The 14,980-nt window shown below is 39.4% G+C and overlaps 1 protein-coding gene across 1 annotated transcript in view; it reads right to left on the bottom strand.

Annotated features, from left to right (window-relative positions):
* Window positions 1–14,942, bottom strand: part of LOC306756435 (uncharacterized protein) — a gene marked incomplete at its 5' end in the record, with an annotated part of 16,723 nt that extends 1,781 nt beyond the window's left edge. The window contains 12 exons of the mRNA XM_079241164.1: window positions 1,265–1,462; window positions 3,847–4,086; window positions 4,924–4,995; window positions 5,366–5,470; window positions 6,167–6,250; window positions 8,200–8,439; window positions 12,940–13,143; window positions 13,427–13,441; window positions 14,267–14,361; window positions 14,450–14,616; window positions 14,824–14,836; window positions 14,929–14,942. Coding sequence (XP_079097290.1) covers window positions 1,265–1,462; window positions 3,847–4,086; window positions 4,924–4,995; window positions 5,366–5,470; window positions 6,167–6,250; window positions 8,200–8,439; window positions 12,940–13,143; window positions 13,427–13,441; window positions 14,267–14,361; window positions 14,450–14,616; window positions 14,824–14,836; window positions 14,929–14,942 — 1,447 coding nt within the window. The remainder of the gene's footprint in view (window positions 1–1,264; window positions 1,463–3,846; window positions 4,087–4,923; window positions 4,996–5,365; window positions 5,471–6,166; window positions 6,251–8,199; window positions 8,440–12,939; window positions 13,144–13,426; window positions 13,442–14,266; window positions 14,362–14,449; window positions 14,617–14,823; window positions 14,837–14,928) is intronic.
* Window positions 14,943–14,980: the final 38 nt, after the last annotated feature.

Here is a 14,980-nt window from a genome sequence, read left to right as displayed (position 1 = left end):
CTTGTGAGCTGTTCTGTCTGATGTTTTCTTGGTCTTCCAGATTTTGCTTTAACTTCCACTGTTCCCAATGACCGCCATTTCTTGATTACATTCCGAACAGAGGATATTAGCATCTGAAAACACTTTGCTATTTTCTTACACCCTTCTCCTGCTTTGTGAGCATCAACTATTTTCAGTTTCAGTGTTCTTGACAACTGCTTAGAGGAACCCATGGTGCCGATTGTTGAGGCGAGGTCAGATGAGTCTGAGCATTTAAAACCTTTGAGATTGACATCACCTGGTCTTTCCAGACACTAACTGTAAACAATCCAGGACACTGTCAAGGTACTAACTCTGCAGGGTGCCCAAACTTTTGCAGACGCCATATTTTGTTTTCTGTTATTTTGAAGGTTTAAATGATGGAAATAAGATGTAACTTTTTTTTACATGTTATAAGAATATCTAAACTGTAATTTGATGCCTTTTCGAGATTTTCCATCTTTTTAAAGCTCCTTATTTGCACATTAAAATAAATTTTTACCAAGGGTGTGGATGTCAAGGTTGAATAATTCAGCTTTAATTTTTCATTAGTTATTTGGATATATAAACGATAAACCGTGAAACTGAAGCAGGAAGCAGGGAAAAGAGAATTTACCAATGTTGATTTATAAATTCCTGTGACCCTGATTTGGACTAAGTGGTTAAGAAAATGAATGGAGGGAGAATTTATAATCTACTCCTGTGTATTACTGGTTTATTCTGAAGTATCCTTCAAGGTTGTCTGCAGGAATTTAAATGTTTTCATTTCTGTAGTCTGACTGGACAAGTTTTTGTTAAAACAGCAAGACAGTTTAGGAAATTCGGTTATCATCACATTTTCTGCTTTTTCTTCTGTTTTTGGATAACACAGCAGAGTTTTAACCGCTGAGTGAAAACCTTTGCAGAAATACCAAAAGAAAATTAGTTTTTCACCAAACGGCTTATTAAATTACATCAGAAGTTCCACCACGCCAGATGCACTCATGCTTGTTTTCATGAATCTTGCTTAGACCACCTGAATTCATTATTTGGAGGAGTGTCCTAATACATTTTATTTTAAAAAGCACATCTGATGGAGCTTTAAATGCGCACATATATATTATGCAGAATATCTTTTCAGTCATACTTACTTTTTCTTCATTCCAAGGTCTGAACAGGTGGAAAAGACATGAAAAATGAATTTAGTTTTCATGTGGACTGTTATTTTGAACAGAAATGGTTAATAAAAAAAAGGACTCCAGTCTACCTCCAACCAGGTTGGCAAGCGATGAATCCAGATCTCCTCCGATAGTTTTGGTAGGAGGTGGGGTGGCGGGGGGAGCGGCTGTTATCCCTCCGGCTGCGACGGGAGTTCCCATGCTACCTGCTGTGCTTCCAGCAGTGCTGCCCCCGGTGCTCTGAGGCGTTACGGCGGGCATCAGCAAGTCGCCTAATCCACCAAACACTTGAAGAGAGACAATGCTGATCAGAAACCTGTGATTCTCTAATCTGAACAACATGGGTGGAGGAGCAGACATGACAGCAGGCAGTACTGTGAGGGGCTCATTCCAGCTGTGGTGGTATCTTCAGGAAGCTGTGCATGGCATCCATAATGTTGGATATCACAATACATGTGACCGAGCATTCAAAGGGACGTTACAGCAGCAGAACTCGCCTGGCCAGCTGTTCAGCTGTCGTATGGCAGGAAGTAAAAGCTGGCCAATCTAGGAGGACAGGCTTTAAACCAGATGTCATCAAGGCCGCATTTTCTGATTTTTTATTCATTTATGAATCATCCCTGCAGCACTACATGGCTAAAATACTGTTGAATGATTTTATTCTAAAAGTTGGCACGTATTATTTATCATCAATATCACTCTGATCTACAATGTTTTAACACAGTCTAGACGTCATTATAAAGGTCAGTTTTGTCACGTCCGTAGCTGCAAAACTGAAGGTGCAACTTCTTCAAGCTAGGAGCAAGAAACAGAGGCCACAACGTCCTCCACAGTCATCATGGATGTGCAGCCAAGATATCTGCAGCAACTGTATGAAACTATACTTTCAATATGGAGTAAAACCACTAACGAATGTTTCCAACACTTTATTTAATTTATGAAATGAAAAATTAAAGCAGTTCTGAGAGTAGAAAGAAAACATAGCTGGTTCTCTGATTTATCTTTATTTTTCTGTTCCCTTTTATTGGTTATTAATTAAATTCAGCATAGAATGTAAATCATTTTATAAATTGAATATAATCTGCATTCAATAATATTTTAATTTATGTCCGTTGTTGAACGCAGCTTTTGTTTTCCTTCCCAGCATATTGTCTTTATTAGTGTGCAATTGTTCTATTTCTATTGGGCGACTTGCCTTTTATCGTGTCCTCCCTCGGTACAGTCATTTATACATTTGATATACTTTATACTTACCTTTTGTCCTATTTTTAACTTACTTAGTTTTTAACTTCTTAACTTTCTTTCCTGTAACTGATGAGTCTGAGAGCTCTGCACAAGATTTTCAATGTGCTGGGACTTTCAGTTTATGCACAAATGGCAAAATAAAAATCCTGAATTTTATCAGCTCATATAAATATTGGATTTTATAACATATCTATTGTCAACACAGAAACAGATTATCAATATTTTTGTTATTTAACCACTTGTATATATAAGTATACCAGTAAAAGTGTTGGCCTTGATGACATGTGGTTACTGTCCAAAATGGACCAAGGGCAAAAAGGATACACTGCAGAGAGAAGGACAAGTTCTGTGTCATGCAGGAGGGGTAATTTCGCAACATGCAAAGCATCGGCCTTGAAAGATGGCGAGGAGGATGAGATGTCCGAACTGCACATGCTGCGATGCACCGCGGTGTTGAACTCACCAATCACAGATTAGAAGAAGCAAGCAATGACCCAGCAAGAGCAGAAGGGGTGTGAATGGAGGGAGGGGGAGATGGTGACAAAAGGAAAACAGAGAAGATAAGGTGTCGAGAAGAAAGAAAGGAATATGAAAGGAAGACAGAAAGGAAGAAAAACAGAAAGAAAGGAAGAAAGAAAGACAGAAAGGAAGAAAGACAAAAGAAAGGAATATGAAAGAAAGACACAAAGGAAGAAAAACAGACAGAAAGGAAGAAAGACAAAAGAAAGGAATATGAAAGAAAGACAGAAAGGAAGAAAAACAGACAGAAAGGAAGAAAAGAAAGACAGAAAGAAAAAAAGAAAGAAAGAAAGAAAGGAATATGAAAGATAAGCAGAAATGAAGAAAGAAATGAAGACAGAAAGAAAGACGAAAAGAAAGACAGAAAGAAATAAAGACAAAAAGGCAGAAAAAAGACAGAAAGAAAAGATGAAAGAAAGACAAAGTAAAGAAGAAAGAAAAAAGACAAGAAAAAAAGAAAAAAGACAGAAGGGAAGAAAGAAGAAAAGAAAGAAAGAGAGAAAGAAAGACAGAAAGGAGGACAGAAAGAAAGAAAGGAGGGAAGAAAGGAAGAAAAAGTGGGAAAGAGAAAGATGTTTTACTCATGGGGAGGGAGAGATGAGGAGGTGAAGAAAGCACAGCATTTGTGAAAGTGCAAGAAGAGTGAGAAACAATGGTTGCAACAGCAGCAGTGCTGAGGAGAACAGCAGTCAGCAGAAACGGCAGTTTTACGTCAGGAGACCGGTGACGGCAGCGCCTCATTCATGCAGAAGTCAAGCTGTCAGCAGAAAGAGCTAACTGGTTGTGGCTGGTCGTTAAATCACATCAGGAGAAGTGTTTGTGCCAGTCTGAACCAAATACGTATTTAGTTTTTGCAAAGACTGAATGACAACACACTTTACTAAAATGAAGCATGAGTGCCGCTTACTCGAGGCATCGAATCCACCAGAGGGTGCTGGTGTGGTGGATGCAGGTTCTCTTGCTGATGCTGCAGCTGGCACTATTGGTACAGCTGTACCTGCAGCGGGTACTGGTGGTGTGGGAGAGGGAAGAGATCCCAGGGCGTCAAAACCCGTCTCCAGGAGGTCGTTCTGCACCGGGGCTGGAGCTGGAGCCAGGGCGGGAGCCAGGGCTGGGGCCGCAGTGGGAGCCAGAGTGGGGGACAGGCCTGAAGGACATTACAGGAGGGACTGGAACTCATCTCAACTTTAATTATATAGAGACTTTCAAACACAAGGCTTGAAAACTACACATATTAAAAATAATAATAAAAGACTGAGGATTTAACTAAAGGCAAATCTGACAAGAGGGGAGGGGGTGGGCGTGGGGTGGGGGGGGGGGGGGGGGGGTGTTACCATTTATTACCATTTGCTTTGTCAAAATTATTATTTACTATGGTGTAATCATTTGCTTTCTGGTTTCTATGAAGGGGCAGGAGACAAGTATTGGATTGTGTTTTTACTGTAAAGTGATATCAAATGTCTCAGAAACTGTATGTATCAAATATGTAACTTTATAGGGTTAAACATGTTTGAAACATGTAGTAATTTCTCCTACAAGGGTCAACAACACTGGTTCTCTACTTTTGACTGTGAAAATGTGCACTGATTTCAAAAGGAGCACATACACTAACATAAGTTATCTAGGTGTGATGAAAGTATAGTTAATGTAAAAGTACAAAGCAAATTAATTACCTGTTTGATAAAAATTAAATAGCACCAGAAAGACACGGCTAGCAAAGCATCAGGAGCTGCCATGGGGATGTATTTTCAAGCTGCTAAGTTATTTTAGAAGAACCTTATCCTTAATTCATCCAAGCCAAGTTTGCACAGTATTAATTTGATAAATGAGTCTCCAGCAATGCATAATTTCATCATAAACATTTAAATCAGCCATTTTACAGGAACTTTATAATATCTTCCAAAATGTTCCAGTCCAGTCATTTTATTTAACCCCAATTTTATTTTATACATCTCCAAAAATGTGAGGTTCAGAAGAGTCTCACCTCCCAGTAGGTCATCTCCCGGCCCTCCAGGAGCAGAGCTCTGCTTCTCCCCAGCGGGACCGCTGAAGGAGTCTGCAGGAGCATCCAGTTATCCACAAGGCAGCATGAAGAGCAGAAAGGGGCAAGAGGTCAACCCTGGGCCACAGTGGGATATAAGATGTTCACAAAGAAAACTAAAATAGAACAAGGAAAACTGATGTGGACAAAAACTACAGCAGAAAGACACAATATAGTTCAACACTTTCAGTCATTTTTTTCTACTTCCTTTTGGCACCAGTGTGGAATTTCAGGGCAATTAATGACATTTTTTCCACCCGTGTTTATATGAATCGCACCATCCACAGAAAACCTTAACAAACTTATTGTTTTAAAGTCCAAAGAACAACAAAGTTAAGTAAACAGATCTGAGGTGATGGGAAGAGTCTGTGCGTTTGTACAGTACCCAACAGGTCAATGACCGGCTCAGGCTCTGGCTTCAATGGAGAAGAAGCCTCTGGGGCAGGAGCAGGGGTGGGTGCAGGAGCTGGAGCTGGAGTTGAAAACGTTTCTGCACAAACACAGAAAGAGATCAGATTAAATGACTGATTCCATCAGAAGGAATGTTACTAACAAGAAGAGGATGCTCTGCTCATTCAGGGTTAATCTGCCTGCGCTAAAATGCTGAAGCACACATGCACATTCAGTAAGAAGCAGTCGCAGGGGCAAGCACCCCTGCATCATAGCTGTCCACATCCTTGAAGCGTGCACCATTTGGATTTAGATGTCAGGTCTGCACTGTGCATACTGTGCACCTGCACCATGCAAACACCTGTCTGGTTGCACTCCTCATAAAGTAAGGAAGGGGAAACAGTGACGCAGTAAAGGTGCAGCAGCTCAACTCACCTGTCACAATGTCTCCAGCCGGAGCCGGCTCGGGCAAGGGAGAGGGCCCGCGTGAAACAGCAGGAAGGTCTAATTTACCAACGCAAGCAAGAGGCAGAACACCAGAAAGAAGAAAACCATGGAGGTTGGGGAGCAAAGAAAAGCATTAGCGTGGCAGGTAGAGAGATAAAGCTTGAACAGAAAGCAGCCACAACGACTATCCAGGACTTGACGAGTGGGGTGCATGCACAGTTCTCATACCACTATGTGGGACAGACCAAGACAAGTAGGAATAAAAACTGCTGACAAAGGCGTGGACAAATGGAAACCAGAGGATATGAAGAGGTTTCACACACAGAGAAATGCATATCAGCACATGTACCTGCACCAAAAAGGTCTACGCTAGGAGTGGTAGCAGCTTTGGATTCTGTGGTAGGGCTTTGCTCAGGCATAGAATCAAACATATCTAAGAATAAGGACAAACAATCACATGTACATTCAGATTCCAAGTCCAGTGCATACAGAGTGATGAGTTAAGAGAGATGAGGGAGAGTAGAGAGCAGATAGATTGTTATTCAATGAGTAAGTAGCTGTGTATCTATTCAGTGCAATGCAGAAAGAAAAGTTAAAGGGGAAAATTGCCCAATTTTTAAAATTTGTCGACAAGAAAGTGTCAGTTTTTTTTAGTTTCCAATCAAAAACATCACATACAGTGCAACAATCTGGTTTTTCTTGTCAATTATTCCCGAATATCTGAATGTAGCTAAGCTAACTGTAACTTGTGTTGTTATGAGTGAACCTGTAAACTACTGAAAAGGAAAAGTTTTACAAAACGTTTACAACAAAGTTTGCAAACTTACAAACTTATCCAGTTATTGATCTTCCAATTTGGCTAAATGTAAACATTAGCAAGCTAACATTATGATATTTAGCTAGTTCGTTCTGGTTCTGAGCATTGGCAATTAATACTTTGTATCAATTACTAAAGTTAAAGGGAAAGTGTATTTTTGTGGGTATTTGGCCATTCTTCTTTGTCAGAGGTCAAAGAAGAATGGGCGGACTGGTGGGAGATGCTAGAATATCTTGGTTTCAACAAGACCGCATCGAGTGTGACACCTCTCAGCTAAAAACAGGAAACGGATGCAACAATTCACAAAGACTCACCTAAACTTGACAGCAGAAGAAGGAAACACATTGCTGGCCTAATTAAACTCTATTTCAGATCCACATTCAGAGTCTCAGAAACAACATGAAAGCGTTGATCCATCCTGCCTCTAATCAACAGTTCAGGCAGCTGGTGGTGGAGTTATATCATGGGCGGGGGGGGGGGGTATTTAGTTGGCATATTTTGAGCCCCTTTGTACCATAAGTAGATGTGCAGCACTATCATGTCACTACAGAGCTAACACCTTGTATGAGCTTGAACCGCGAGTACTAGCAACTGATTAGAAAGTATGCCGTAAAGTGGCTGGTAAAGTGTAAATCTGACCTGCCTCATGCTAGTTAAAAAAAAAAAAAAAATACAGTAATGATCAAAGTTAGTCTTTATCAGTGGAAAACTAATGAGTACAAAGCCATTGTGACTAAATATATATATATATATATATATATATATATATATATATATATATATATATATATATATATATATATATATATATATATTTTTTTTTTTTTTTTTTTTTTTTTTTTTTTTTTAAAGTTATTTATCATTTTCTCAGAGTTTATGAACTCTAATCTGGTTTTCTTTGAATGAAACTTTTGTCAGATTTACATATTTGAGCAATATGGAGTCACTCACTCACCCAACCAGCATGTCTTCTGAGGAATGGAGGGAAAAAAATCAAAGCACTCAGAGAAATGTGATGTGTGTAGAGATTTAGAAATTGAGCAGTTGTCCCTTTTAACTTAAGTGCATAAGCTATAACAAAGCATTCTCTGTTAAATAAGTGTCTAAAACACTGGTAACAAGCAGGAGAAGAAACTGGTTTCTTCCCTTCAAGTTTGGCAAACAGTTGGTTAGTTACTGGTCAATCAAAGCAGGTTGAGCCACCTCTGTGTATAAGAGATAACTTGTAATTTATGCCCCTTGAGGTCATATTTACATTCCTTAGTTCCCAAATAAAAACTAGCTAAAGCCATAAAAGACATTTTTGTTTCTGCACAAACCATTTGACTATTACAGAGGTGGTCAAAGTGCTTGATTAATTCTAGCTAAAGGGGGAGGAGTCATGTAAAATAATGACAATTGAAAAAATAAAAATCTGAAATGTAGGGATTGGTCAAGTTATCAATCATCACTATCATCATCATCATCAGTTGCAAGAGCAGCACACATCTATCAAAACCATCATCTTCATTGTCAGAATGCAAAGCAATGCAGTGAGAGGCGTAATGAGAGCGAGAGGACTTTACCACCAAAGATATCTAGAGTCGGGGCGGCTGCAGATTCTGTGGTGGTGGTGTCGGTGGTGGTTGTGGTGGTGGAAGAAGGGGTGGGGGCAGCGGGGGCAGCGGTGGGAGCGATGATGGTCGGCGCCTCACTAGAGGTGGGAGGAGAGATGGCAGTAGCAGCCCCTGTGTTGGAGGGCCTCATTGCAAACAGGTCCAGCTCTGGAGCAATGTCCGCACTCCCCTCGGTTGTAGCGAAGGGGTCTTTAGGAAGAGCAGCAGGATGTGGTGTTGAGAGGTTAGGGGAGGTCATGATTAGAGAAGAAGGGGAAAGGGGGATTGAGGGTTTGTTAAAACAACAACCACTATGAAAAGCATTTTGTCTTGTAGCTCCAAGACAGGGTTAAGTTAAAAGAAAGTCAAACCAAGCACACAGTCGTTCATTAATTTCAGTGCTGCGCCCAACTAGCTACAGCAGTCACTATGAAGTAACTCTTCACCACCAGGATGTAGAATAATGGCTCAAGTTCCATGTGTCCATAAAAATTAATGTCCCTGTGAAGACTCTCTATAGTTAATGAAGTTTGTTTTCAACATAATTTCATGATATTTTTTAAATTATCTTGAGAAATCTACATTTTTCAGATTATGACATACTGTATGTGTTTCTGAGCTTTGTTTTCTTTATATCAAGAAGGCATGTTATGCCTTGACATCAACGTGAGCTTCAGTATGAGGGGTTTTATTGGTAAAAAAAGCACCTTGAATTGTATTATATATGAAAAGTGCTATGCAAAAAAACTTGCCTTGCCAAATTAAAAATAAGTGAGTATTTAAGCCGATAAGTTGAGGCAACCATGAGCTATTCTGCTCACTTACTGGCTCTCTTTGAGTGTCTTTAATTCAAGTTTTGAAAAAAATTAAACTGTTTCATCAAGATAAGGAGATAAAATATTCAGTTATCTAAAAAAATAATCCATGTCATCTCAAGATATAATAGACATTTTACTTGTTACATTGAGACAATGGTACAAAATTTCCAAACATTCCTAGGCACATTCCCAGTATACTTCCAAACTCTGGCCCTACTTCCACTTCTGACATCTTAATTAAATGAATAAAGTGAAAAAACACTTTATCTTATAGAGAAATTACAATATTATAAGGCTGAATCTGCTTTCAATCAGATTTTTCAGCCATCAGTTTGAAAAGAAAAATTGTAGCCCAACATCCTACTTTAAAACATCAACATGGAGATACAAATAATGATTATGCATAACCCAAATGATCACTGACCTAATTGAAAATGTATGCAAAGCACAAGTTATTAGGAAATAATTGCTGTTGTCTGATTTTCTGAAGTACAGCCACTGCTGCTCCTGAACAAGACCAAAGTAGTGTAGCAGTAGTATTTTAAAGATTAGTTTCAAAAGATTAAAGTTGTTTGTACATCACAACAGAAACACAGGCAACCATGGTTTTAAAAAAAAGTACCTTTTATTTCTCTGAAAAATAATTCCAAAGTTAAAAAATTCAGATACTTTTAAGGGAGCAATATGGGCAATATGGAGTCACTCACTCACAAAACCAGCATGTCTTCTGAGGAATGGAGGGGGAAAAAAAATCAAAGCACTCAGAGAAATGTGACGTGTGTAGAGATTTAGAAATTGAGCAGTTGTCCCTTTTTAACTTAAGTGCATAAGCTATAACAAAGCATTCTCTGTTAAATAAGTGTCTAAAACACTGGTAACAAGCAGGAGAAGAAACTGGTTTCTTTTAAAGGATACTTTTAAAGGAGCTACTCGGTCACAATAATTATGTTAAGCTAGCACTTGCTAGCATAAATTGCTTGCTGTTAGTAGTAGCTTACTAGCAGTGACTGTTGCCCTTTCTCATTATTTCATATTTATTTACTTTATTTTGAGCATTTATAAAAGCCTACAAATAAAATTAAATTTCCCTTTCAGTTACAGCAAATAAAACTCTGAAGCTTTGCTGTGGTATACAAGTGCTGTAAGCTAACAGCTAACATGCCCTTTAAGAAACAGACATTTTTGTCATTTAGCTTGGAATAATTAATAAGTTCATCATTTGTGTTGCCCCATTAACAAAAAACTAGTCTGCCACACTGCCTGATGTATGTTGTGCAGGCTCAAAGGAAATTAATCATCTTCCTACGCTTTCTAACCCCGAACCAACATAATTCTGTCTTGGTGTTAAAGGTAAACTGGGGTTCTGGTGATGTTTTTTCATGGACACATGGATAATTTAGGCCACAAAAATGATAATTAAAGGTTTTGATTTTTTTTTTTTTCCATAGCCATGGGGTGGGTGCAGCATAAAGTTAATGCAAAAGTTAAATGATTTTTAATATGCAACTGTTTCTCTTACTGACAATGTTTATGCTATGTGCAAATTAGTGTTCCAAAAAATAAGCAGTAAAATAATAATTTAGATTATTTGAAAGAAAAAAAAATCTATTGAATAGTATTTAAGAGTAATTTTTCTTCAGTGCAAACTATGTAAAGCCAAAGAGAGCAAGCTCAGCAAAGGACAAACAGAAAAAAAGGCTTTGCAATGGTTAGTGTAATCCAGTATTAGCGAGGTTAATGATATCAAAGTTGTTACGTTTTCATTGTGTAAATTAATAAAGGTAAAAGTTGCACTCTGCATCTGACAATAGTAACTATTGGTGAGAAATAGGGAGCAGAGCAGTTTTTAAGATGAAGGAGGAGAGGGTCCATGACTGGGGCATTAGCAGGATTTGGGGTGAGACAGTAGGCCCCAGTGGTGCATGTTTTTTCTACTGTCTCTATGGAAACAGAAATAGCCTTTATATATTAAAATAAACTCTCACATTCTCACAGACATTCGTACATTCAAACGCCTAACAGCATGCTCGCTCACAAAAGGTGTTTTGTCACCCACCAGATCCAGCAAATGCATCAGCAGCAGGGCCAGCGGCCACGGCAGCAGGACCGTCTCCTGGGGAAGGTGCAAACGCATCTAGGGTATTGCAGACCACAACAGCCGGAACACAAACACAAAGCATAACACCCAGGCCAACACATGGACACACGAATGGATGTATATGACAGAGCACAAGGCAACAGATGGAATGGACAGAAAACAAAAATGAGAGGTCAGCATCAGGAAAAAGCAGAGAATACAAGAAATATGCAGCCCAGTTAATCAAAGTCATTGATCATAATTGTATCATCAGTCACATTATGATTTTTTTGATAGGGAGGGGGGGCTGCATAATGCTGCATTCATGAGTGCACTACCTGTGCAGGCTTATGAAATGAGGCTGGTTGTCACAAGTTGTTTGTACTCTGTGACAAGTCAGGAGGGGGAGGGAGGATTTCAGGGATGGAAAAGGCTAAATCTCTCTTTGACAAAAAAATCTAAGTCTTTTCAATAATTATTGAAAAGTTAGGATTGATGTTAATATAAAAAGTATCCCTGTAGGAAATCTCAGTACGCATCGTCTTGGCATGTTTATGAAACAGTAAGACTTTAGGAGGAAAATTATTAATGATGATGAAAAAAGTCATAAAAATATGCACAGTAATAGAAAACTTATTACATTTCATTGTGGTTTCTGAGGGGAACATCCATTATTACAGTACACAAAGCACATCAGTGTTTTGTGAACCTAGAGTGAAACCATGAATTGACACTCTTGGGATGTGGGCAAAATGATAACTGTTTCTTTGTACTCAGTGAATAAAGTACATGCCCAGACATCATGTTAGTATGTCTGTTAGTGTGTTGCCTTAATGAAGCAGGGTGTAAAGAAAAAAGGATCTAAATTCCCAAAATAGACATAAAACTTCTGAAAAAAGTAAATAATTGGGATATAAAAATGTTCATGACTATTAACATCAATAATCAATACTTAGTAAAGCTTAATACTTACTCATCTTCATGTTTTTTTTTTTTTAAATAGCTAATTGAATTATGAATCTGAACATTTGACATCATATTAAATCTGATAACTGTTTATACAGTGAGACTACTTTAGGTTAAAATGTCCTTTTAGAGAGGAGAGTGTCTGTAAATCAGCACAAAATTGTTTTTACTTATCATGTTTATCCTATAAATAAACATCTTCATGGAATATTATTCATTAGAAAAGAAACCTCAACCATTAACTGGCTAATGAGGAGTCACTGAAAGGTCCTAAAAAGATATTAATCTAAAAATAAAACTAGCTTCCTCAATTATTTCTCCTGGAACTTTAAATCAGGAAATAAATAGTGAGAAACCCTCCACAGACCAGTAGAGGCATGGTAAAGGCAGTACATGGAGGTCTAACCCTTGGCACTTCATGCTCATTTTCCTCTGATTGTCACCTGTCAGTGTGCAGCGCACTGATACAGCTGCAACACGACTAATGGGGTTAAACAACCTGGATTAAGCTTGAGGATTAAACTGCTTAATGTGCTGGTGAGCAACCATCTGACTGTATACACGATTAGAAGTAAAATGTTCAGCTCTGTGACTGTCATCCCTCTCTCAGCGTCCAGTAGTAATGTTTCATGGTCATGATGCTGCATTTCCCTTCAACGTAAGAGTAGCTGTGATATGAACATTGAGACATTAATGTCCAAGCCAGGAATTAATAAATGTTCTATTTTTTTTATTTTTTTTTTACTAAAGAGAAGCTTTAAATAAATAACTACATGAGATGAGAACTGTAGCAGACAGAACGCCATGCTGTGTGTTCTGTGCTACATCCTCTCCTCTGTCCACACTGACCTCCGAAAAGGTCAATGTCTGTGGCTGAGGTGGTAGCAGGAGCGGGGACGGGTAGCGAGACAGGCGCTGGTTTGGCTGCAGCGGCTGTGGGCGGGGCAGCTGCGGGAACAGCGGCAGGGGCAGCGGTGGTGGCCGGGGTAGCGTCAGCAGATTTTTCATCTGCCAGGAGAGCTTCAGAGGCGCCATCGGTAGCGGCTGGGCTTGCTACGCAGATACACCCCATAATCCAAACGCCATGACCGAGTCACAACCCCACAGCAGACACAGACAGGAAGACAGAAACAGGAAATAGGAGGGATACAGTGACAGAAAAGTTCAAAGATTCTTATTTAGCAGGAGAGATAAACGAGGGGAAGCGGGGAGCTCATCATCTATGTAACCGTCACGATAACTAAAGATAAAAGAGACTTGCAGGCAGAAAGTGATACTGAAAATGAACATTTCTTGTTTTCAGTCTGTAGCAGAGTGTTGCCATCAGGATACTCACCCTCAGCCAGGAGATCTGCAACGAAATGCAAACACCAAACAGGTTAAAGGCAACAGATGAAGAAATGAAGGCTCAGCCAACATTCAGGTGTTTTTAAGAAAAGAATATCTTATACAAAACAAGCACCAATTTCTGAGGAGTTGAGTCCATGAGTCATCCGAGACATGAGAGTTTAGCATCATGCTAACAGAGTTCATTTTTAGCATCAATTAAGATGGTTGCTTTAAATGAGGGATGCACCGATTCACTTTTTGGGAGTTCTGATCCGATACAGATATCTGAAATTTGAATATCTACCAATACCGATATCTGCCGATACCAAATCTTTTTATGTGGACATTATTGGTTATTATTGCTGTTATAACTATGTAAGATTTCATTAGGTTGTATTAAATTACCCTTTCTGATAGAAACATTACAGATCTAACAATTTCAACAAGTTTTGTTTTGATGTGGCACATTTTACCTAAATACAACTATGAATGTGTGGTTTTGAAACAGAGATCTAGCTTTAGTGTAACAAAAAATGTCACATCTTAACATTCAAGTAATTTATTTCTTTTAAAACATGTCCGAAGCCTGTCATCAAACACATCTGCGCTGGCTTGACTAGTGTGGCATCGGGTATCAGTTGTGGTATCGGTACATTTTCATTAATACCAAGTACGTGTACACACACTTGGTACTGAGCCGATACCGATACTGGTACTGGTATCGGTGCATCCCTACTTTAAACCTGCTAGAAACGGCTGCCATTGACAGAATCTGTAATATGTGCCTCTTCCACCCTGTCTGAACTCAGAAAAAGGCTGTAAAAGCATTAATGTTGGTTAGTCTCACCTCCCCATCCAGTTGTGGTGGAGGTCGCTGCAGCGCCCCCTCCAGAAGAAGAGGACATGGGGTCGAGATCCAACAGAAAGCCGTCGTCCAGAGCGCTGAACGCAGAAGCAAACAAAGAGAGAGGATGTTTTCTAGAGCAACACCGGTACAGCCCAGTACAAACACTTGCCATATGATTCTTACTTGCTGATCGCAGTGGTGGTGCGAGCTGGTGCAGTTGGAGTTACGGCGGGGGGAGTGGGTCTGGCAGGCGGTCCGGGGCGAGCCGGTGGCCCGCCGGCTGCAGCGGGAGGTGCAGGTTTGGCTGGAGCTGTGGCGGCTGGAGTGCTGTTGTTGGCTGTTGCTTCCTGCTACAGAGGAAAAAACTCTCGTTAGACAGTGACCAGTTACATAAGTCGATGTGAGTCAACATTACTACTGATACCGTAAGAAATGAAGCAATTTATTGTGCTCCACTTTGCTCAAAGATTCCAAGATAATTGTACTTTAACTATCACTGCCAAATAAAGATCACTGCAATTACCACAAAATGATAAATATCATGAAACATGGCTTACCTTAGTGGGTGACCTGCAAAGACAAAGGTTTCACATGAGGTAAAGCAACAAAATGGCCGTTATTGAGACAACACAAAGAGACGACTTGGATAACACATTATTTACCAGGTAAGACACATTGTAAAACATGCTGAATAACACTTTATTCCCCTTCCAC

The sequence above is a fragment of the Telmatherina bonti genome (assembly GCF_933228915.1).
Source record: "Telmatherina bonti genome assembly, chromosome: 5".
Classification (NCBI taxonomy): Eukaryota; Metazoa; Chordata; class Actinopteri; order Atheriniformes; family Telmatherinidae; genus Telmatherina; species Telmatherina bonti.
This window is presented reverse-complemented; position numbering and strand designations above follow the sequence as displayed.